At 41.5% G+C, this 25,020-nt stretch overlaps 1 protein-coding gene and 1 pseudogene across 4 annotated transcripts in view; both read right to left on the bottom strand.

Annotated features, from left to right (window-relative positions):
• The window catches only part of NTNG1 (netrin G1), a 396,875-nt gene extending 384,794 nt beyond the window's left edge, over positions 1–12,081 (bottom strand). For 3 of the 4 annotated variants that reach the window (XM_062191854.1, XM_062191856.1, XM_062191857.1), the window contains exons 1-2: positions 11,854–12,081; positions 4,292–5,051 (exon numbers count right to left, since the gene is read on the bottom strand). In XM_062191854.1, coding sequence (XP_062047838.1) covers positions 4,292–4,537 — 246 coding nt within the window. In that variant the 5' untranslated portion in view covers positions 4,538–5,051; positions 11,854–12,081. Of the gene's footprint in view, positions 1–4,291; positions 5,052–11,563; positions 11,626–11,853 lie in introns of those variants that run through there. The other variant, XM_062191855.1, reaches the window with a different exon arrangement.
• Positions 12,082–18,279: 6,198 nt separating this feature from the next.
• On the bottom strand, positions 18,280–18,601 carry LOC133760878 (large ribosomal subunit protein eL43-like; annotated as a pseudogene).
• Positions 18,602–25,020: the final 6,419 nt, after the last annotated feature.

Raw genomic sequence — 25,020 nt, 5'->3', positions numbered from 1 at the left:
GAATAAATCAGTTCAAATGAAAGATGTCACTGTTATTAAAACTTCATTCATTTACTGAGTTATGTTTCATGTGAATAGAAGATCATTTGACTATTATGTAAGTCAGTGTCGTTTCCAGTTTTTGGGAAATTGATATTAATTCCTTGTCATTAAAAACCTAACTGAGTTTATCAAATTAATTCCTCAAAGGTCACCTGATAGCCACCAGATGGCAACCTGAGCTGCTGTCAAATCAGAAACTTAAGCTATGGATAGTCTTGGGACCATGCATTACCATTCCCTCATCTCACAGGTTTCTCTGGAATCATAAAACACAAAGGCTTTCCACTATATTTGTAAATTTCATTTGAACATAAAGAAATATGCTCTATCCACAAAGCTTATAATAATTAAAGTTTTTAAAATAGAAGTATATCTCGAAATAGCACAATATGGAATGATCATTAATAGACCTGTTAAGCTACATGAATAAATGTCTATCAAGAGTGCAGGCATATATTAGCAAATTTCCTACAGAAAATCAATTTTCATTTCTAATTCTGACATTTTATTTAGAAAAATTATACCCTTTCTCTTAATTATTCCAGTAAACATAATGAGGGTACTGCTAACTACACCTTAGAGTACTTTATTTTCTCCATTTTTTTAGTAATCTGAGTCTACTTGTAATTAAAGGCATGCTGCATTAATGATGCTGAAAGTCTCCAAGGAAAACATTTAATGTCCACCTCATAATATTATGCCAAAATTACATGCACAGAAGCCTTTTTAATAATCTTTGTTTCCTAATTTAGTTTTGATTGGCTTTGAAATCTATGGCAGCACTCAAGGGTTCACATTTCCACAGCCATCAGCACTTCTGCACCATAAGTCGTACAAACACACGTGATTTCTTTCATCTGTAGGCTTCTTTTCAAAGCTTCTGTTTAACTTATCTAGAAAATACGCTTCAGGATGGAGATAATTTTGCCATTTTTAAGCCACTGGGGAGTTGCATGAAGAGGTGACAGCTAAGTTTGTCTAAACAGAAAGAACAAACCATAACTTTGTGTTGTCACTTCAACTTTACATCCAGGTTCTGAACATCCTATCTGCTCTTAAGCATGTTGAAACAAACTGTCATCACTAGATAAAATCTGTGTTTTCTGGCTAAGTTATGCTACCTGAAGCTTTTAATGTGTCTTTTACAAATACATTATCCCAGTCTGGAAAAAAAAATTAACCTTCCTGTACCCTCATATTCTTACCTCTAAAATGATGATAAATAGAAATGGCATAATTCTCCCAGAAAACTAATGTTTATATATGCCAATACAATTAATATACAACTTAAAATTGCTTGATATTGAAGATTTATTAAGCATGTCATCCAGGTTAGTAGGCGGAACTCTATTGTTGAAGGTAATCATAAGCACTTTTCCCCCTTAAAATTTCACTGTATATTAAAATAAACGCAACACTCACGGACAGTCACTAGCATACAAAAATGAGCAAAGTCAAAAAGCGGCAACACAGCCTCTTAATGCAATGCCAATGAACTTCATCGCTACATTAAATTAATCGGCTATGGGAATTATAGGATATTTCTCTGACCAAATGTCCTCTTGGTGCTCAGAATAGCTATAGGCACAGCTAATAAGGGTGTCACTGGCTGAGCAAGTGAAACCACTTTGCAGCAAACATTTACATATAGTGGCTAAGTAGTGAGCGTGCTCATCTGGCAGCTACCCTGATGTAATAGGCCATAATGACGCTAAGGGAGCAGGTATGGATACAAGTGTCAAGGCAGCAAGAACGCCAAAGTCATAACACAAATGAATTTATGGATCCCCACTAGACCTCACACTAAGGAGCACCTAACCGGCTCTGCTCTGACAGCATCCTGAGATGCTTTTACAGTCTTGTGTCAGGAACCCTTACGCCACCGAGTTTTATGGAAAATCCAAAACTGCAGAAAGGAAGTGCTGCTATATTAGTCCATTGTTATTGACTTGGCCTAGAATAGGCACAAAAACAATCCCAAAGTGTGCACATAAAGGTAGATTATTAAATCTTCTATGCCAATCATATGGATATTAAGGAATACAAATTAAGGATGCATAGATAACATCCCACAAACCTCACACTCTCCCTTAGAAAACCATTCTGCTCATTGCAAGTTTAAATTCACCACGGCTTCTGAATAGCTGCACCATGCCAAGACTTAGCTTTTTGAGACTGACCTGTGGCATTTCAGGTGAATACATAAAACACACACGTTGCTGCACTTGAGAAAGCCGAGGGATATCGTGGTAGCTTTTGTTTCTCATTTGGTCCCTGACACCACTTTGTTGGTGGATGGGTGGGGACTGGCTAGTGTAAGACAGACCATGTCCCACTGAAAGGCAAGCTAGGAAGTTCTGTGTGTGCCCTTTCCCACTTGCGATGGGTGCAAGAGGCATGCTGCAAACACCAAGTCAACTCCTCCACACGACAGACAGGAGCAGTGCCAAGCAAGTATTTTCTGGCCAGAGGATGAGATCGGGGAGTTGCCTGTACAAATCACACCTTGAACACATTGTCCAGAGCTTACGCAAGTGGAAACAGTATCCTGAAAAAGGACACTTGCAATTTTATTTAGACCTGTAAATTATTAAGCAATTCCTAGGGAAGCATACTATTACAAGTGTCATGTAAACCAATATATAGAGCTAGAGTGTTCTTAATAATAGGAAGAATTGGCCCAGAGCTTGTCCTCTGCTGTAAGGAGTGGAAGATTGCACAACCTATCACCTGGACAGCAGTTTCACCCCAGATTTGCAATGAGAGCTTAAATTTGACCTTTAATGAGAAATTATTAAAGATCTTCTATAATCCAACAAATGTCCCGGCTCTTTTACAAATTTATTAGAGTTTTGCTAATGTGTTTCAATAAACTTCTCTGAAAGTCTCTGGTTCCTAAAATGCAACTTCTTTGCAAAGCACATACCAGTTTCCCAGAGAGACAGGCCTCCCTTTGAAATATTCAGTCTTTCTGGCACTTTAGTCATAGTGACACCTAATAGCCAAGCTCTTTTTCTCACTCTCCACAAAATCAGGTTTAGACGATAATTCAAACCAGTCCCCAAAGGCACTTCTGAAAAATGGCAGGCCCTTAGCTTTTAGGTGAAAACACTCTTTATTGCTCAAAATTGTTTCCTGTTACAAAACCTTTTCTCTAGTGCTAGGGCTAAGATGATCTTATGCTAATTTAACTCACTGGGGACTGGGAACAGATGCTACCTTGATTAATAGTTTCACTATCCTGGAAATGCCAGGCCAGGTTCAAGATAATAAAATCAGGTAAGAATACTATTAAAATCTGCCATGCGATGATATCTGTTATGTGAAGAAAAATGGGATCTCAGTTCCTGAATCAATTATAGACCACCTATAATAAAAAGCACCACATATACCAAATGAACACACTACCTAAATTCTTTAGCACATGAATCTGAAGCATTTTAATCACCAATCTCTTCACCAATACCTTATAGGTTATAGCTATGGCCATAATGGAAAGTCAATGTTTCTCCACTGTTATCTTTCTATATATTTAACTTTCCATCCAGAAGATTTTGATGGAGCATGAGAACAATGAATTGTGTAACTTTGCTTACAGAAGCATCCTATCTGAATGGGTATGCCCCAGGCCACTGCTTTTCAGCAAATATGTTTTCAACAGTCCAACATTCATCAGTAAAGTACCCATAGAAAACAGTGATTCTTGAAAACCAGGGACCATGTGAGTTGGCAAAAGACTTCTCTGGAAGACTTTAGTGGTTCTCTCTTCTGCTCACGAGTCTTCTAACCAAGGAATTCCAAATCACCATAGCTCCAGACGAATAAAACATGAATTCTAATCTAACCCTGAACTACGGATTTGGGGAGAGACCTGACACAGGTGTGTTAAGAAATCCTTATGTTTTTAAAACTGGTTTTGCCGACAGATTTTATCCTCAGCAAAACACAGGGTCTAATCATATTTATCTAAAGTGTAACCTTTAATTGGACTTTTTCTAATATACATGTACTTCACTTGCCTCAGGGAAACTTTTGGTTTTCCGGGAAGCACTGCATCTGTCACCCTGTGCAAACAATAACTCCAGGAAGTGCAAACCTCCATTGAGAATGATGCTGGCCTCTTAGCCCAAATCTACCACCTGTGGATTCAGCACATGGCTTGAGCTGAGTCCTCACATTGACCACATCTGTATGCATACAGTATGTGACCCCATTCTCTGAAACAGTCTAAACAAAAGGGTTATCTCACCATTGCACAGAAGGTCTCAGGAGGATCTCCACAGGTAATATCCGGAGGGTCCAGTTTCACTTTCAGGTATTTTGTCATGTCCGTGGATTCAGGCTGACAGGCCATGTAATCCCAAACTTTTCCTTCTTCTGTGTAAATCTGCGTCTTACACACGTCGTAATGGCCCCACGCCAAAGGGTAGGGCTGCATCACTGAGGACACGGTGACCCAAAGGGCATGGATCGACAGGAATCTTGACAAATACATCTCTAAATTCTTTGCAGTCTCCGTGGTTTATTTTTGACCCGTCTCTGTCTTACATAAATATATAAGTCTCTATATAGGTAGGTCCATATATTTAAAAAAAAAATAGATGAGGAAGAGATCTCAAAGCAGATTCCAAAACCAAATGCGCTGGGTTAAATATTGTGCATGTTCAGATTTATTGAGGACACTGGTAGAAGCCTAACATACTTGTGGATTAGGCGTTAGCAACAACTCACAGCTTCCTTTTTTTTTTTTTTTTATTTTGTCCTAGAACACATCTGTTAGACTCCGGAATGGTTTGGTTTTTGTAAAATATGTCCAGTAGCAGACAATAATTTAGCAAAGTGATGGCTCTCCCATTGTACATCCGATAACCCTGAATGATCCTCAGTGTTCACGGCTTACAAGGGATGCTCAGACGTGTTGAGATATCAGTATCTGAAGCAAAAGGATGAGTGTCACTAGGCTGGTGTCTGTTTCCCATCAATCATTCTTTTCTTCTGGCACCAACACCCTTTTGGAAACAATAAGAGTAAGAGTTAATGTCCCAGCATCAATGCATTATGAAAAGTATGATATGTTGATATCTGGGGGTGTGATACAATATACAGTAAATTGGTATAATATGGATAACTGTACTCAGCTGTGTTGCTGCAATCAGCAAACCAGGAAAATCACTCATGTTGGGGAGGATTTCTGTATGAAGGATTTAACTCTTTCGTAACAAAGGCAGATATATGTGTATTGCAGGTGAGTTACAGGTTTTCACTTCAAAACATATATTTCCATCTTGACAAAACTGAGAGCAAGCAGCTAGATCTAAACATTTCTCATATACTGCAGTGCTAGAAAAATCTCAAGGAGAACAATGGGGAAAATGAGCACTTTTATAACAATGACAAGGAAATGATAATTATCCATATGCCTTTTGTCTCTTGGCAAAGAGACCCTAAAAGTCTCCAAATTCCTTCTACATGTCTTAGCTTTCGCTAGCTGGAGGGAAACCCAGCATTACTGGCAAGGGCCTGTGCTTTTCAATTTGCTCATTATATTAGAAGAATTTAGCATCTTTTGTTTAGTTGCATTAAGTGATAATGATAACTTGGCTCTCTGGGAAAATATTCAAAATTACAACCAAAGGAGCAAATTTTCATTCCATAAGAATTTTCTATTTTCTTACATCTTTTTATAGCCATTACATCTGCATTTGCAGTTACTTTCTGTAACAGAAGAGAATTTGTCCCAAAGGTGAATATTATACGCTGCTTTAAAACTAAAAGCTCCATAGTAAAACGCACAATTTAAAATGCACATATAAAAATAGCTGAGGGTGAGTTAACAGGCCGTGAAGCAGAATAATATGGCACTAATTCTAAGAGGAAATAAAAATTACTGTTTAAAAGTACTTCTGGTTAACTGATAATGGAGCCTATACAACTACAAGTCACTGGTGAGTCGAACTGGCAACTTTTGTATTTACAGATCACTAGCCAGACCTAAACAAATGCCAGTATGTGGAATCCAGGTGTTTCCAAAAGTGCATCTGCTTAATCATTTGTTTCCTATTCATAGGCCAAATAATGAGCTACTTCTTAATTCAAAAAGGAAAAAAAGCCTGAAAATTTGGGAAATGCCATCACAGACCCTTCAATTCACATAAAACGGTTTAAATATGGAAGTTCACTATCTTTAAACAATCTTATAAAAGGAATTCACTATATTTAAATAATATACCATCTTAAAATGAACTAAGCCACAGAGACTATGAAATGCCAACAGATGGTTGAATTGTGTTTCCATAGCAAAGTAATTTATAATAATTGCTTTATGCATGCGAGTGCAATTTTCATTATATTCAATTCATAAAATGTTATCATACAGCTGCAATTTGTGATATTTTCTATTAGGAAAAGTGTTGAATATTTGAGTTCCTATGAAGCAATAATTAGCAGTTTGTCTAAACATATATAAACTACAGATTTGAATCTGCCTCTTCTTGTAATGTAAAGACTGTACTATCTTCAGCACATTTTGAAATCTTAAGCTAAAAAGAAAAGAAATCACGAGGAAGCATATGTTGTGGCTACTATAGTCTTCTGCTTTTTCTCAGACTCATTAGTAATTCAGATAATACTTTCAGCAACTTCCACCAATTTGACAATTAATAATCTGAAAAGTTGTCAAAATGATACAAATCCACCTTTTCTACTTGCGTTTTTCAGCTGTTTTCAGACCTTAAGAGGAAACACACACTCATGGGCAAAGACACAGGTATTACACGCGAATCAGTGTAAAATCCACTAGGTCAGAAATTAACTTCATTGCATAGTCTCAGATACACAGCAGTTTATTTATCAAGAACAACATATCTCAAGCACCTGGAATTAACAGATTGCTTTGAGTTTAAACTGGATGGAAATTATGTGTCAACTTTTAACATTAAAACTGCAATTCGAATGCTCCCTGAGATCAGGCTTCCTGTTGCTGGTAACCTACCAACGCTATTCCTCTAATCCATATAGTCTTGGGTACTCTGCCCTAAGCCATGTTTTACTTTACTGCAACCATGAAATAAAGGGTGACCACACATTTGCACATGAAAAATTTGGACACTAAGAAAATGTATGTGAACCTGTTACTATCTCCTGACACAACAGCAATCCCAATATAACGAATTCTCATTAAAGTATACCAGAGTTATAATGATGGTCATTACATGGAATTATGGACTACACCATTGATCGAATTTAGAGAACTGACAAGGAAAACTGCAGAGGAGTGCAAGATATTTGAATATTAGGCAGTTGCAGGACTGTGCGACAGACATTCTTGACAAGAAGCAGCCAATTATAGCTTAAATTTCTGGCACATAACCAGTTGTGATTAATAGTTTTCCATTACATTACAGACATATTATTAATGTATTAAAAATGTCAAGCTTTGGCAAGCACTAATATGGCATGGCTCAGTTAGTCTGCAGAATTCGCATTTAATGAGCTCCCATTGACACAGAAGGAGATATTGACCATGGCATATTACAGATCAGGAGCAGAGGGTCACTAAGCTGTTCTTTAACATAATTATTTGATTTCGTCCTCATTTTTATGTTTGTCGCATTATACTAGGCATCCTTCAGCTCAGGGGCTCCTTCACTGAAAAGAGACACAGCACTTCAGAGAAAATCCTTTTAACCACAAATTAATGAGAAATGAAATCTCCAAATGTCCACGTCGTACAATGGGAAAGAAGCTTCTGAGAAAATCAGGAATTTGCTATTAAAGTATAATTATGTATATTTGAAAGAAAATAAAATGATGTAAAAATAAAATGGTATTTACACTCTGGCCTCCATTACCTAATGGCACTGGTTGCCATCTGACTATGCTTTCAACCAGGTTAAAAATATCAACTGCTTCTTCAAAGCTAGGGCATCTCAGCAAATAGCTAGGCAAAGCGATTATGAAAAGGACAGGTCAATGACACACTTTTGGATTTAATATATGAAACGCATCCCTTCCGGCCCATAATTGAACTAATTGCCAGGTAAAATGGCCTCTGAATTTGTCTCAGGTGTCTGGATCACCCACAGCAGAGCAGCTTCAGAGGAGCTCTGGGCAGCCCCAATTCTCACACTTCACTCTGCAACCCTAGGGAACCCATTTGTAATCAAATAATGCAATCCTCTCTAAATGTGAATGAAAGGACTGAGAAGTCCTCTTTGATAAAAACAGGCAATAATATCCTGTGAGTAGTCCATAGACCTCTGCTGCATAAATTTGTGGGGCTAGTAAAAAAAATACAAAATTATGTCATGGCTCTCAAGTGGATGGATATTGGTGATCAGGACAAAATGAACTAAAAATGGCTTTGCATCCATGGAACAGATTTTCCAGGATTGTGTACCTAGTTCCCTTCCACCTTGGCTTAACTTTGCAGAAGGTATTTCACAGGCTCATTGTCTCATCAGAGTAAAAACAAACAAAATATTGCATGAACAAAATAACGATCAAAATTATAGACAATTATATCCTTAATGCAATTGCTAATTTCATCAGCTAAGAGGAAAATACTGCCAATAAATCTATCAACTGTAACTGGCTTTTGGCATTTGTTTTATTACATAACCTCACTAGGAGGTGGGGGTGGTGGTAGCGGGCTATTTATTCCATAAATATTCAGCTCTTCAGGGGCACCTGAAATAGACAGCTATTGACTCATTCCTCATAGACATTAAGAATTTTATAAATATGCATGCTTGTGAATGAGAAAGAACAAAAGAAAAGCTGACTAGAATCACATTCCATTGAGTGAAAAACGTAAAGAGATAAAGATATCCAAACTCCATAACCTCTCAAAATTAGCAGCTTCCAACACAGTTATCCTAAGATTGATGACATGAGCTATTTTAACATAGATTGAATGCTCTTTGCCCTTATTTATTTGTTGTGAAGAAAGCATTTTCTAGTCATCTTAATGGGAAACCTGTGTTCCTATTCCTTTGTTACCCATCTCTCAAAATACAAGCAGTTTAACATGTTCTACAACAACACTGGCATGTCTTACTCATGCTTGATTGGGCATGATGGACAACTACCCATCATGAGACTCTTAATAAAAGCAAATAATAAACCTTCGTATTTGAAAGATCTCTATTGTCCCCCAAGAAAGGATTGACTAGAGAAACTCAATAGCACATTTTTTTTGGGGGGGGGGCAGGACATTTGGGGATAGGACAGTAATAAAATTATTTCAGAATCAGTTAAGCCTGGGACAAATCTGGTGTTTAATTACCATATGAACAACAAATACTCCATTATTATGCAGGGAAGTTCAGAGATCCAAGGCCTCAATTACACATCTGAGAAAATCTACACCCACCTGAAGTTTTAAAACAGAACTCTGGGTTCTGAAAATAAAATTAGTTTTAAAAGTATGCTAAATCTCTTACTGACCTCTAACTCAATAAAATTCATACACCCACACTTCTTGGTATTAACAAAGAATTGGTTTTCTAAGTTGCATGAAATTTTATTTCTTTCCAAGTAACTTGGTGTTTTGTAACTCTCAAACTCTCTCCAAATTTTATAACACTTAGATAACCAACAAATAATGGAATACTTGTTTGATTGTTTGAAAATTGCTTCCTGATGTCTTTCAGAGTAATAATGGAAGCAAAGAAAGGAATGTATACGAATTGCAAATATATAAAAGGAAACTGCAAAGCAGATTACCCTCCTACTAAAAAGCCAAACTGAACCATTTCAACACACATGCCCAGTGGAAGCTGACACAACAAAAATCCTAAAAGAAAAACGGCTTTATGTCCAAATAAAATAAACTGTTTTCTCACAAGATTTTTAACAGCACCCCTCTGAAATTTCCCAGCGGGAAATGTCACCAAATTAATAGCCAACTCTGTGGCCTCCTGAATGCCCCCCTGTTGGTCTGCATGGAATCGGGAAAAGAAAAGATATCCCTAGTGCATGGAGGCTGGAACAACATTCTATATGAAATACTTTGATGATTTTTTTTTCCTTGCATGCTGATCCACATGCAGAATCTAAATTTTATCTTCACGAAAAACTGAAAGTTGCTTATCTTCCAAAAGAATCTTGGACAGTTATTGAGCTCCTTTCCCTTTGCCAGAGAGAAAGGGAGACAAGAAAGGCATTCAAAGTGACACAGTTCCAGACATTTAACAGAATGTGGGGCTCTGATGTCCCACGGACAGCCACTCCTCAAGGGCCACAGAAACCAGGAAAGCCTGGCCCTGCCCCACACCCTCCAAGAACGGGATTTCTGGAAAACTTTCTAATAAGCATAACCACTTAGCATATTTTAATAAATGATGTGGATGGAAGAGTCTCTGGATTTTTTTTTCATCTCTGTAAGATAAGAAAACTTTTAGTATTTTCGGTCATAAAACAGGGCCTTATTTCTAGAGCAAATCTACTGCCAGATTCGCCATATGTTTAGTAGAATTCTGAATCTTACTCAGAATTTTTCCCTCAAGATTGATAGACTGTAAAGCGAAGAATGGAGGAGTTGGGGGTGGGGCTGGGAGTGGGGGATAAAACCCTCTACTCTCGGAAGTCTACACTTGATGGAACGACAGGAACTCGACCTGAGGCTGCTTTAAACTCCCCGTGAGGAACCTTCCCCCCTTGCCCTGTAAAATGACAACCAACTCTTGAGTGGATTTGGGAAGATGGTCCCTGGGCGAGGTTACCGAAATAAACAGCAGAGGGCGCACTTTCTTTTTTTATCTAAGTTTTCCCGCACATGAATCACTTAATTGGTTATTTTGGGCCCAATAATATTCAGTATTACTTTGTATTATATATAGATATCCATGGATCCATACTGGAGAGCAATTCAATGTCCCTAGCTGAATCCATCAACTGATGAAGGTTACGCCAGTAAAGGATCGGAGCACGTATCCCAACCGGCATTCCCGCACCAAGTCTCTCTCCCTCTTGCAATCTCCCTTGCTTCCCCGCTGCACAACACGGGATAGTAATGCTTTAATCTCGCACCGATAAAGGAGATTTTTTTTAAAGGGCGACTTCAAAGGCTCCCGGTGCGGCCACCGGCTCCTCGGGGCTGGCAACAGGGCAAGTTGTCTCTTTCTCCCAAAGCAAAGGCAACTGACAAAAGAAAAAGGGAACCCAAACCCTCCCGAGCGTGCCGAGGGGTCAGGTGTGTGAGAGCGAGCGCGCGGCGTGCCTGGCAGCCGGGCGTGGAGGCACCGACCCCTGCCTGCAGCGCCCAGGCTCGGGACCCCGCAGCCCGCCGGGCGCACATCCAGGAAGACTCGCGTGTGGGTGTGAGGGGGTGCGGGCTGTGTGTGCGCGCAGAAGCTCCGCGCGCTGCCTCCTCCGGGCGCTTCACAAAGTTCCTCGCCCACCCGGAGCCTTCCCTCCCGCCCGTGGCTGGCACCGGGTTGGGTGGCCAGGGAGCCGGGGCTGAGGGGCGCAGACCTGAGGCGCGGGGTCGCCGGCGGACAGGGCAGCCGGTGGCACTTACCGTGGGGGCCCGCTCGCCCTGGCGCGGGGCGGCGGCCCTGGCCAGCCTGGTGCGCCTCGGGCGGCGGCCGCAGCAGCGGAGCCCGCGGGCGGCGCTCGGGCGGGCGGCGGCAGCTCCCTCGGAGCCTCCTCCCGGACGCGGGCGGAGCGGGAGGCGAGGGGGTGTGGACCCGAGCCGCCGCCGCCGCCGCCGCCGCAGCCCCGGGTCCCGAGAGCGCCCGGCGACTGCGGGAGAGCACCCTGCGGCCCCGGACCCCGCGCCCGCACGCCACGCCCCGCCGGCTGAATTACCTTCGCCCGGCGCCCGGGGAGCCTCCCGCGCGCTCGCCCCCTCTCGGAGCCGGCGTGGAGAGGGGGGAATTCCTTCCCGTTGACGTCCTCTTCGGAAATGCCAAAGATCAGTGACTTTGACAGGTAGATGAGGGGGAGGGAGCAGGGGCGGGCGGAGAGGAAGAGAGGATGAGAAAGGTGCCTCTCTCCCTCCAAAACCCGGCGATACTAATAATGGAATCGCAGCCTTCGGAGGCCCGGCCGGCCCCGCCGCCCGCCGCCCGCCGCCCGCTCGCCCCGCGCCTCCTGGCGCCGCCGCCGCTGCCACTTCTCGCCGTAAACTTTTACGGACGGATTTTTTTTTTTTTCTTCTTTGTGTGTGTGTGTCTTTCTTTTCTTTTCTTATTTGTTTGGGCTTTTTTTTTTTTTTCCAAGATGCAGGGCGATTTTCTGATCCCCCGGTGGCTCAGAACCAGCGGCCGGGCGGTTCTATCCCGCTTGGCACCGCTTTCATTTTTCAATTTTCAGATGGAGACGGCGAGCTCGGTCAGAGAGGACATCAATCAGGGCAATTCGCCTTGGCGCCAAGAAGATCCTCCAGGAGCAGTTTCGCCCGGGCTTCCCTCGCGCATTCCTCCACTCAAGTCAGAAATGTCACCGCCGCACATCGCGTTGACGGCTGCGAGACGCGGCGCGCCCCAAGTCCGTTTGATGAAATAGACATGGCCCGCGCCGCCTCCGGCTGGCGGTGCCGGGGGCTGCGCGCCCCGCCCGCGGCGCGCGGCTCGGACCCCGCTCGCCGTTGGCTCTGCGCAAACTTAGGGGCGCGCAGGAACCAGAGTGAGCGCCGGGGCCGGGGCAGCCGCAGCCCTCGCACGCTCGGGCGGCCGGGAGCGTTTCACTTAACAAGCGGATCTCCTGCAACTGCCAGCAAGTGGAAGGACTGCAAACCTTCTACTACCTCGAGACCTGGGCGCTCCGAGCGGTCCTAACTCCGTCCCGCTCGCTGTCGCTGTTGCTGCTCTGCCCCGCGCCGCCGCCGCCGCCGCCGCCGCCGCCGCCGCTCCCAGCACACCCGCACCCTCCTTGGCCCGCCGAAGCCGGGGCTCCCGTAACTCCGTGTGCCCCTTGCCCTTCGGCCCAGCCCGGCCTGCCCCGCACTCCTCAGTTGCTTCCCCCAGACCGTTCCCAAGCACACCCCTGGCCCCCAGCCTTGAGCGCAGTGGGGTTTTTCAGTCAGCAATTCCCTTGCGCCCGATATCCCTGGAGCCCGCTCGTTTGGAAACCCAGTTCCCTTTAGAAAGGTGAAGTTCAAGAGAAAGAGAGAGCTGTGCATTTCAGGCTTCTTTGGACTTTCCCAAGAGAATGGCAAATGCTACGGGCCCCATAGCTTCATTCTCCACCGCTGGGGGCCCGGACTCACCTAGATCACTCTGAGCTTCCCACTAACGTCAAATAAAAACAGCTGGTTCTTAGGTAAGATAGGAACAAACTTTAATCACATATGAAGAATATAAGAGGGAAAAACCTCTCATGATCTCAGAAATCTGCGAGGCTCTCAAAACAGGACAAATGCCTGCGATGTAGTTTGCTTCAGTAGGGTGGGGACCGTGAGCAGCAGCCAGGGAAAGGCGGGTAGGTGAGGTTCAGCTCCTGTGCAGGGATTTTGGGAGAAACTGTGGGGTGAACTTTCCACACTTCCGCGCTTGCTCGGAGATGGGGCAAACTGAAGTTCAAGGGGCTTCCAGGGCACAGGAGCCTGGCTCTAGTTGGCTCAACACACAGCAAAGGGTAAGCACTGGGTACCTGTGAGCACTTGGTCACCTACATACAGTAAAGGCAGGGGCTAAGAGTAGTTGGATGATTTTTCTGTGATGCCTGGAGGTTGGTGGTTGTGGTGGTGGCTGAGAGGAGAGGGGTAATGTTTGAATGGTGCTTGCATCCAGGCCCTCCTTGGCTTGAGCAGCCAGGAAGGATGCAGAGATTCCAAACTCCCCAGCCTCCCCTCTAGCAGAGAGCCCACAGAGTCCTCTTGACTCCTGCAGTGCAGTAACCTGCGATTTCTGTGCTTTCCTCTTTCCCACCTTTGTACTTTGACTTTGAAAAGGGGCCAGCATTGTGGCATAGCGGGTAGAGTCTCTGCTTGTGATGCCAGCATCCCATATGGGCACAGGTTGGAGACCTGGATGTTCCACTTCTGATCCAGCTTCCTGCTAATGCGCCTGGGAAAGCAGCAGAAGATGGCCCAAGTGCTTGGGCCCCTGCACTCATTTGGGAGACCTGGATAGAGCTCCTGGCTCCTGGCTTCCATCTCACCTAGCCCTGGCCATTGCAGCCATTTGGGGAGTGCACTAGCAAGTGGAAGATCCCCCCCTCCCTCCCTCCCTCCCTCCCTCTCTCTCTCTTTGTCTCTCTCTCTCTCTCCCTCCCTCCCCCTCTCCCTCTCTCCATCCCTCCTCCTCCTCCTCTCTCTGTAACTCTACTTTTCAAGTAAAAAAATAAATCTTAAAAAAAGTGGCGTAGGGTAGGTTGGGGGAGTTAAAAGTCCTAGGACACTTGGTCATTCTGACTTTTCCTCCAGTTTCTGGGCTTCCCGACCAGGTCTGAAACACGCTGATTATCTGGAGGTGCAGTCACCATCTACCCTCCTACACAGACCCCCAGACCCCATTTCCTGCTGTGACAGCCTTTGGCAGTGGGACCTGGAAGCAGTGCCCAGTGTGGCCTTCTCAGCAATCACTGGCTCCCCTGGCCTGGACACTGAAATGCGGGCAGCCCTCAGCCTTTCCTCTTCCTCCCGCTCCTTTCTCTCAAGCCCCTTCTGAGCTTTCATGAGCAGCCTTATCTGATCATTTTAGGTCCTTTCCCAATTGAAAAAAGAAAGAAACTTATACAGAGATTAGGAAAATTCCTAAGATATAGTGAGATCATTGTGATACAGGACCCCAACCTGGAGAAATGTCAAACATCTTGGACCTACCCTTCTTACTGTCTTCTTGCACTCTCCCTCCTTCCCAGGATTCCCTGGGCAGACTGCAGCTCATATAACTAAGCTGGGGCTAGGGCCCCCTTGCAGTAGGATGATGCCTCCCTGTCGAGGACTAGGAGAGCCTTCCAGAAGTGAGTTTTCCTCTAAGACACATGATCTGACTGTTTCAGAGGCTCAGTACATCACCAGCTAAAAACATGGATCTAAATAGCAAATGCGAATCACTGGAGATGCTTCCAAACAAAACCCCTTCCCCTCCATAAATCACTTCCTCCTCCAGAGGGGACAATGGAGGAAGGACTTGTTATTCAGAAAGCACTTTGAGTGGGCCTGCTACGACTTCCCAGATTGAGAATCCATGAACTAGCGTGTGTATATCCAATCAGCTGTTTTGAATTTATCTTTGCATGTTTGTTTATATAAGATACACCAGTCAGAAATTCACTTAAGATACTTCACCAGCAACAGAGAAAATAATTTAGGGCATACTTACTTTTGTTCATCATTTTTACCTGTTCCATATATATATATATAAATATATATACATACACACACACACACACACACACACATATATATATTTCTAACTTCAGATCCCTGGCTGGTTCCCATCCATTTCTCATTCCTCCTCAATTTAGATATCCAGTTATTTGTAATCCTGTTAGATCTGTAACTGTTGTTCATTTTTCTAGGTTCTCAGCTGCCTAAAAATCTCTTTAGAGATTTGGCAGGGTTGTTTAAATACTTGCAACTTCAGTATGCCAAACTGGTAGTGACGGCATATTTGCAATATATCTGGTCCAAAGAGACATGTGTCTTTTTTTTTTTATAAATAATATAAAGCGCTTGACATAAAATAGGTGTAAGATAAATGTTCACTGCAGGTGTGAATAATTATGCCCATTCCCAAGAACCAGTTACAGCCTCCTTGGTAACAGGAACTGACTCCAACTACATTAAATTAAGACATAGATGTCCAAAATATCCAAAACTTAGGCAGTCTGGGCTGCTCTAACAAAGTACCATGGACTGGATGGCTTATGAATAACAGGAATTTCTTTCTCACAGTTCTAGAGGCTGGACTCTGAGGTTAGGGTGCTGGAGTGGTTGGGTTCTGCTGAAGGACTTCTTCTGGGTTAAGACAGCTGACTATGCTCCTGTTCTCCTCTGGCAGAAAGAGGGCTACAGAGCTCTTTCTGGGGAGGGTCCCTTTCATAAAGGCACTAACCTCGTTTATGAGGGTTTTTTCTTGATGATCTAAATACCTCCCAAGGGCCCCATATTTTAATACCACCACACTGAGGGCTAGGATTCCAGCAGAAGAATTTGGGAAAGACATAAACATTTAGTCCAAGGCCAAGGGCAAGTCTGTTTGACCAAATGTGTACTATGTGATAGATGCTTTGTATAACTGCTGCCCGTGTCCCAGTAGAAACATCTTTCCCAGCAGTTATAAAAACTCTTTCTTGCCTCCTCCTTGTGCTGAGGGACATGTTTCATTACAAAGCCATTAGCAGAGTAGTTTTGACAGGTTTTGAAGTTCCTTACCTGACAGGCTTATTTAATACTTAAATATTTTGACATTTAAACCTCTGGCAAGCTGTAAGCATTTGATCTGGGCTCTATCAGCAGATTATACTGGAATTTTCCTGCTGTTGTAGGTGTACCAAAGATGCTTTTCTTGAGCTTTACATTCATAAGCCCGAGGATGGGGGATTTGATCTAGTAGTTAAGACACTACTTAGATGCCCACATGCTGTATTGGAGTAGCTGGATTCAAGTCCTGATTCTGCTCTCAATTTCAGGTTTCAGCTAATGCACACCTTGTGAAGCAACAGCAATGGCTCAAGTAACTGAGCTATGTGGGAGATTTTAGATGGATCCCAGTTCCTGGTTTTGTCCTTGTCCAGCTCCACCTATAGCAGGCATTTGGGGAGTAAACCAGTGGCTGGGAGATATCTCTCCTACTCTTCTTTTCAAAAAAATAAAATATCAGATTTATAAACTCAAATCCATCAAGTACCAACTATGCCCCCATAGGTATATCAACAATGATGTTTAATTGCTTTCCAGGTTGATAGAAGACCAAATGACATATTGTTTGATATAGAAGATACTCTGATTTACTGGTTGCTCTTACTGAAATACAAAGAATAGCAAAGGTCTAAGTAGTTCACAGTTAATTACTGATGCAGGTAACATGACCTCTCATACCCACATGCTTCCTTCTGTATGGTACTTTGGAAATAATAAGATTAGTTGCTTTGTTACAGTCTTTTTTTTTTAAATGCACAAAATGTGGGTTTTGGTGATTTTTTTCTAAGAGAAAGCTTAATAACTTAAAGTTAGCAAATTTCTATCCAAATTTCATCTAAGTTTTATTCCAATCTTAGTATTCTAGAATTGTTTGACAGGTGAAAAAAGTTTCTTTTTTTTGCTTATCCTCCCTTATCCATAAAAAGTCATTTTTTTATTTTCATGCTTTCAGAGTACATGACCCAAAACATTTTTATCCAACCAGTGAATCTATCAAAATAACAATACCCCAGGCTTATATTGCTCATTTTGTTTTCTTTGATAATCAGACACATAGTTAATATTTGATTAACAGAGTACCTTTTAAGGCTGCAAAGAAAGCCGTCCCACCAGTAGATTTGGATAGTGCTATGGTCCAAACAAGCTTAGTGAGTTTTCACACACTTTTTTTTAAAAAAAAAATATGTATTTATTTATTTATTTGAAAGTCAGAGTTACACAGAGAGAGAAGGAGAGGCAGGGAGAAAGAGAGAGGGAGGTCTTCCATCTGCTGGTTCACTTCCTAATTGGTCGCAACAGCCAGAGCTGTGCCAATCAAAAGCCAGGAGCCAGGAGCTTCTTCCAGGTCTCCCACAAGGGTGCAGGGGTCCAAGCTCTTGGGCCATCTTCTGCTTTCCCAGGCCACAGCAGATAGCTGGATTGGAAGTGGAGCAGCCAGGACTCGAACTGTGCCCACATGGGATGCTGGCGCTGCAGGCAGTGGCATTACCTGCTACGCCACAGCGCCGGCCCCCATGCACTTACGTTTTATTGTGAAGAGTCTGTCTTCCTAAAATCATTAACTTGTTTCTTGAAAAGAAGCAGTCCCTAAATTATCAAGTTGGATGGAAAAGTTCATTCTCAAAAATCAACAGCTGTGTAGATTTTGTGAAATGTAATTTTTATAGTTTCAACTACTCCACAACAAAATCAACAGCCTTTTCAAATTGTGAAGGAAGATATATGGAGAAATATTGAATAAAACTCCTTACTTAATTTGGAGATCTCTCTGCCAATTCCATCCCAGTGGTTCAATTCAATAAATACTGATAGAACTGACATTGTCTGCTGGGAACTGTCTGAGGTACTGAAGGAAGTGTAAAGGCCTGAAGTCAAGGGCTCACAATCATGTGAGAAAGTTGGACATCTAGCTGTAATGTGCATTTTTTGTTATATAAATTAATCCATTTATTATAGGCTGCTGATGTCTCATATGGCACCTCTACTGGTCTTTCAATTCTTTCAGTCTTCTGATCTCAGACTTCACTGTGACGGCAGAAGTGGTGTTGTATGTCCAGGCACCACCAGCCACTGTTTTCATGCAGGAGCCACAGTGCCAGATCCCCACGGCTCGTCTCTTCAGCTTGGTTTTGCCACAGAAGGAGCAAGTGTACTTGGCATGCTGGCTGATTTCAATCTTCTTTACCATCTTCCGGAGGGAGGCGCCATACCCACGATCCCGACCTTCTTGGTGCGTTTCGCCATAGCGCCGCCACCTAGGTCCAAGCCCAGAGAGCTGTAATGTGCATTTCTAATATTATATAGAGATAGCTTAATAGAATAACAATTGTAATGGTTGTATCTACAGACTTGTTTTGTACTCAAGATGGGGTAAATATGCACAGAAATCTCTCAGGCCACTGACCCAAACTATGATAGAGTGCAGCCTCTTAGATTTAGTGGCTTCTGTGGGAAGTTCTTGTATTGCCAGATAAATGTAGGCCCCTCCCCCACTCAGTAAGCCACTGCAGTGAGAATATCTCTGACACATGATACTCCAAGAATAGAAAAATGGCAGACATAAAGGAGGACCTAAGACATAAAGGAGGAATCTAAGATTGTAGGGTGCCATTTACTTTGGGGTATTGTCTACACAGATGTACCTTCCTGATCCATCTTGCCTTTCTTGACTCCATGCTTCTGAGTTTAGTTTGAGGTTTACTTTGAAATGATTACTTTGCTGATTTTATCAGTATTGTTTTCATCCTTTAGCTTCTGTGTTGAATGGAGGTAGTGGATATAAGCTGGATGTTGGCATATAGTGAGTAAGACAGATTCATGCCAAGTGACTTTGACTTTCCAGAAGTCTGCCATCTCTTCAGCAAGAGGGCTCTCTCTACTCCCCAAAATGACTAATACTCTTAAACTCTGCCTTGATTTGTAAGGGAGGGGAATGAAATAAGAGGCATTATGATTCCTTTTCTTACTTTAATAAGCCAGGAAAAACTTGACTGTCACTCCTCCAAACTTTGAAATCCCATAGAAAATAGCATAGTTATAAGATTCATTTCTTTGTCTCCTCTCCCTTCATTTTTTTCTCTTCATAGGGCTTGAATTTAATATCACTATGTTAAGAACCACACTGGAAATAACAAAATGTATAAGGCAACCCCACCACCACTGCCTGTAACTTACTCTCTATGAGAGAAGGCAAATTTGTAAACAAACCATGTAATATTTGTGCAGAAACTAAGATGAAACACCACAGGGAACAAGTGAGCCCACAAGGAGCAGGTGAGATACAGGGTTAACATAAAACCCATCCTCCTAGGCGATTCTGGGAAAAGCTGGGTAGATGAGATGATCTCTGAATTACATCTCAAAAGAAGAGTAGGTGTTCATCCAGCCGACAAAGGAACAAAAGCCATTCTGAGGAGGAAGCAGAGAACAAGGTCAGGAAGACTAACACAATGGGTCATATTTTGGCACTTCTAAGTAGTTTGGTATGATTGCAGCTCACAATGCCCTGCAGATTGACCCTTGTGGTGAACACTTACACGCATTTTGACACTGAAGATCTATAACAAGAATTGAGGGCAATAGGAGAGAACACCAAGGAAAAGAAAGTCTCCTGTGTTATTTAGGCAGAGACTATGAACATGTCAATAATTTACCATTGTTGTACTAAAAAAAAAGACAACTTCATATGTCTCCACCTAATCGGGTAAAGTAATTCTCATTCAGTTCTTTGTAATCTGTTCAGAGAATAGAATGATCTAAAATAGCAAATAATTTTAAAACTGCAACATTTGGGTTTTGAATACATTATATGCCTTTTTTTGGCAGGAGATAGACTTTCTTAATGCTTAGATCAGTATTAAAATTAGTTGAATTTCCCTGAGTAAGCACTGACAGTGTGAGGACAGGGCTATGGAACAAACTGGAGACTGCAAACTGAAGGTCCAAACATCTAACCAGAGAGAAGCCATATGTGAATATGAGAGAGTTGAGTCATAAGTAATTGTAGATAACAATTAAGTTTTAGGCAGAAAGAAACAGTCCCTCCCCATGGCTGAAGTCTGTAGAGTCATGTTTTCCACTTCCCTTCTCAAACCATACTGCTTAAAATGTGAAAGGAGGCTTTACTCTACCTATCTCATAGGGGACCTGGAACCTATCAGAGGATAATGCCATTGGTGTAAAATGTAGAAGGATCAAGAAAGCTTTACATTTTTAGACAGGAGAGCATGTTGGTGCCCCATGGAAAATGTCCTTGGGCTTGGAGAAGAGGGCACTGAGAGAGGGAGATCCTCTGTGCATTCTTGGTCTCACCACTAGAATTGTATTGGGCTGAATGCAATATGCAGCTAAGCTCCTGTTATGGTGTTCTTAAATTAGTAATAATAAAGACTTACACCTCCCCCCAAATTATTTGCCAACAAGAATGAAGAAGAAAATAATAATATACCATAGAGAATGATGCTAAAGGGGCTGGCATTGTGGCATATTGGGTTAAGCCACTTGCTGTGACACCAGCATCCCATATGGGTTCCAGTTTGTAACATGGTTGCTGATGTGCCTGGGAAAGCAGCAGGGGATGGTCCAAGTTCTTGGACCTCTGACACTCGTGTGGGAAACCTAGATGAAGCTCTTGGCTCCTGATTTCGGCCATGCCCAACCCAGACCATTGTGGCCATTTGGGAAGTAAACCAATGGATTGAAGATCTCTCTCACTCTCTCTCTCTCTCCCTCTCTCTCTCTCTTTCCCTCTCCTTCTCCATCTCCCTCTCTTCCTCTCCCCCCACCATGTGTGGCCTTCTGTCTCTGTAACTCTACCTTTCAAATAAATAAACAAAATATTTTAATAGGTATGCTAAAATCCAAGATTTTAACATAGAAACCATTATGCATAATGGGGAAAGGGAAATAAATTAAGGATTATAGTAACCAAGTACTTCTTTTAAGTAGTACTTTTTTTAAGCAGCACTTCTTTTAAGTCAAAGCAGAATTCAAATTTATTTATTTTTCTTTTTTGTAGAGATGGTTAATCTAACTCTTAAGTTGTTTATGGCCAGCAAGTCAGGAGAGATATATTGACAATAAGGGAAATTCAATTAATCATTTTTTAACCTACATTTTTCACATACTCCAGCTGCATTTTGCATTTTTAAACCTTAATTTTCTTGATAATCTAAGTAAAATGAGACTTTGGAAATCACCTCTTTCCTCAGCCAATATCCTGAAACTGTATCTGCCCCACTAGTCTAACGGCTGAGTTTGCAATAAAGGTTGAGAGCAAGACTGTCAGTTACCGTATATCATGGTATATATGTTATTGTTAAGATGTTGCAATTCTCCCTATATTAAGAATTGATTTATAGCAAGAAGAGTCAGATGCTCTTAGCTCAGTAAAATATTCAGAAGCATAATGTAGGATTTCAGCCACCAAAAACACAGAGACTTATCTCAGTGCATGGTTAGCTTAAAACCCATTACATATGTTTAGATGCTGCAAAGGAATAATAATGTATTATAAAATAATAATAGTGTAATAATGAACGTAACACTGGATTAGGAGCCAAGATCCCAAACTCTTGTTAAAATATTTTCTTGCTGCATGAGTTCATTTCGCCAAGTCTTAACTCTAACATCTATAAGATGAGGAAGAAAGATTTGATGAATCTAAGTCATAGGTGTCAATGTGGGGTTCATAGACTTTTCACCTCAGGATGACTTTGAGGGCTTGCTAAAAATCAGGTTCCTGGGCCCATTCCACTGAATCAGCATCCTCCCAGGCTGTTCTTATTGAAGCACATTAAAGTTCTAATGTCGCTAGCCTAGGGTCTGATCCAGATTTTGCATTTTAAGTCTTGCTTTGAGATTGGGATCAATTTAAATAAAAGCTATGATAAAAATAAATCTATCCTTCATATCCTGGGATAATAGAATAGGATATCCAATTTCTAAAAGTTGTACATAAATTTCTATATATTAGAATTAAGTGGGATATATATTTGATTCTCTGAAAAATTAGACAGAATAAAGGCCAAGGACTTTGAAATCAAATTTTGAAGACAGAAAGAAATCAAGAATTTGTCATGTAATACAGTTAATTTGTAACTATGCTCACCAAAGCACAATTTCTGGAACATATGTATTAGCTATGAGCTACCATAATCTCTCTTAGAAGTATATTACTCAACTGGTAAACACCACTCCTTTGAACACTAGCATAAGATCTAGTCATGAAGTGTTAAAAAGCTTTTCAACATTTTATTCTGGTTGAGTTTCTTCAAAATCAGTCGGTGATTATTGCACTGTCTTTACTGGAACTAATATAGCTATGCAAAATGTTCTTGTGAATTATTACAATCAGATTTCGACAAAGGTCAGAACTTCCAAAACATTTCAGATTAAAAGCTTGCCAAATAAACTGCATAGAAGCAAATGAGTGTGTGTATTTTATAAAATCTGAATATATTTTCTGTGTATTCAAGTTAAAGTTATTGTATAATGTAATATGATGTTTTTGGCAAGTCTCCAAAAACCATAGTTCAAGTCCTTGATACAGTGTTTAACAACTGCATGTCCTTAAGGAATTGGTTTAATCTTTCTTAGCCTTTATTTTCTCAAATGTAAAATGGGAAGAATGGGAATAACTGTGTATCCTTGTAGGATTGCTATGAAGAACAAATGTGTATTTGGTAAAACAAACAAACAAAAATGAAAAATCCTTTGCAAATGTTAACTATCATTAACTTTCCATATTATAGTGTTAAATCTTCCATTATTAATATGTCTGCACAAATTCTGACATTTATGTATTTACTTAATAAACAAGCATGTTTTACCATATATTATGCTCATATTGTATCAAACACTCCAGAAAAGGCTCTGGCATTGTGGTACACTGGGTTAAGCCACCTCTTGGGACTCCCAAATCTCATTTGGAGCACCTGTAGGGGTCCTAGCTACACTGCCTCCTATCCAGCTTCCTAACAATGCACATGCAGAAGATAATCCAATTGCTTGGACCCCTGCCACCCACACTGAAGACCCAGATGAAGCTCCAGGCTCCTGGCTTTGGCCTGGACTAACCCCAGCTGTTGTGATCATTTAGGGAGTAAACCAGTAGATAGATCTCTTTCTCTCTCTGTCTTTCCCTGTCTGTCACTCCACCTTTCATATAAATAAAATCTTTTTTTAAATGCCCTGAAAACAAATCCACAAGTGTAAGAAGTAATTTCCATGCTTAGGGCAAATAGATCAATTTTACTTGAGGATTTTATAACAATATCATACTGTGTATGATCAAAAACTGAAAAATACATTCTAAAAACTGTCCAGAAATGAATACAACTGCTCTTTCTGATTTCAAGGATTGTTTCATTGAGGCAGGTGGACACTGAGCTAGAACTTTCAGAGTTTGGTGGGTAAATCCTGGGGGGAATTTCAGCATGCAGGAGACGGCATCAGGGCAATGTCAGGAGACCAGGAGGTGAAGACTGTGGGAGAACTGCAAGTCATGGGAATCAAGGTCTTAATGTAGAAAATAGTGGATGTACATTTGGAATATTGCATAAACCCAAAGTCAATGTTCCTTCTACTCCACAGTGAAGAGTTTGAAATGCATCCAGGAGATAATATGGAACAATTAAAGTTCTGAGTAGGAAAGGCCCATGAATAAGGTTATGTGGGTTTCTGAATGTAAACTTACTTGGAAATAATGTTAAAAACCAGTCAGGAAAGGGAGATTCTAGAATCAAAGAGAAACAATCAGGGGATTATTGTATGAAGCCAGAAAGACAACATGTTTCATTTAAGCTGGTAGCTCTTGAAATAGAAAAGAAAAAGAAATAGATATGTGAAAATTCTGACAGAATCTTTAGAAAAATAATTTTAAGCTAGGCCATTATCTAAAATTACAGAAGAATGAAAAAAGTCCTATAAAGTGCTTATGTTTTCATTTATATTCAAATGTTCCAATGCACATATCTTTCCTTCATTCAATCAAATATTTACTGAATTCATTGTATGTGCATTGTTCTAGGATCTTGAGATTCAATACTGAACAAAATGAAGACTGAACCCATGAGCATCACATTCTAGTTGGGAGACAAAAGGATAAAATTAATAAAAGTAATTAATTAGAAAAGTATTGGATTTGAAAAAGAAAAATATAGGAACATAAGAAAAAGACCAGGGTATAAGATATTTGGAGTGATATGTTGAGGGAAGACTGTAGAGTAAAATACAATTTCAATATAGAAAAGGTGGAATCGAGCAAAGCCTATAGGAAGAAAGAGCTGGCTCTCAGCTTCCCCAGCAGGATGGGAGAGTCCACTATGTGGCTAGAAATTTACAAATTTGTCTTCATGGGTTTTTTTTTTTTTTCAAATATTTAGGTATTTATTTTAAACCCTCTGTAGAAAGAAGGAGGGACAGAGAGAGAGAAGTATCTTCCATCTGCTAGTTTACTCCCCAGATGGCTGCAATGGTTGGGCTGGGCCAGGCCAAAGCCAGGAGCCAGGAGCTTCTTTCACATCTCCCAAGTGGGTGCAGGAGCTTAAGGACTTGGGCATGCTCTGCTGCTTTTCCAGGCACATTAGCAGGAAACTGGATAGGAAATGGAGCAGCTGGGTCTTAAACCTGTAGTTTATATAATCCCATATAGTACCTATATG

This window comes from Lepus europaeus, chromosome 5 (assembly GCF_033115175.1).
Source record: "Lepus europaeus isolate LE1 chromosome 5, mLepTim1.pri, whole genome shotgun sequence".
NCBI lineage: Eukaryota > Metazoa > Chordata > Mammalia > Lagomorpha > Leporidae > Lepus > Lepus europaeus.
The sequence above is the reverse complement of the archived record's forward strand: the minus strand, read 5'-3'. Positions and strand labels throughout refer to the sequence as shown.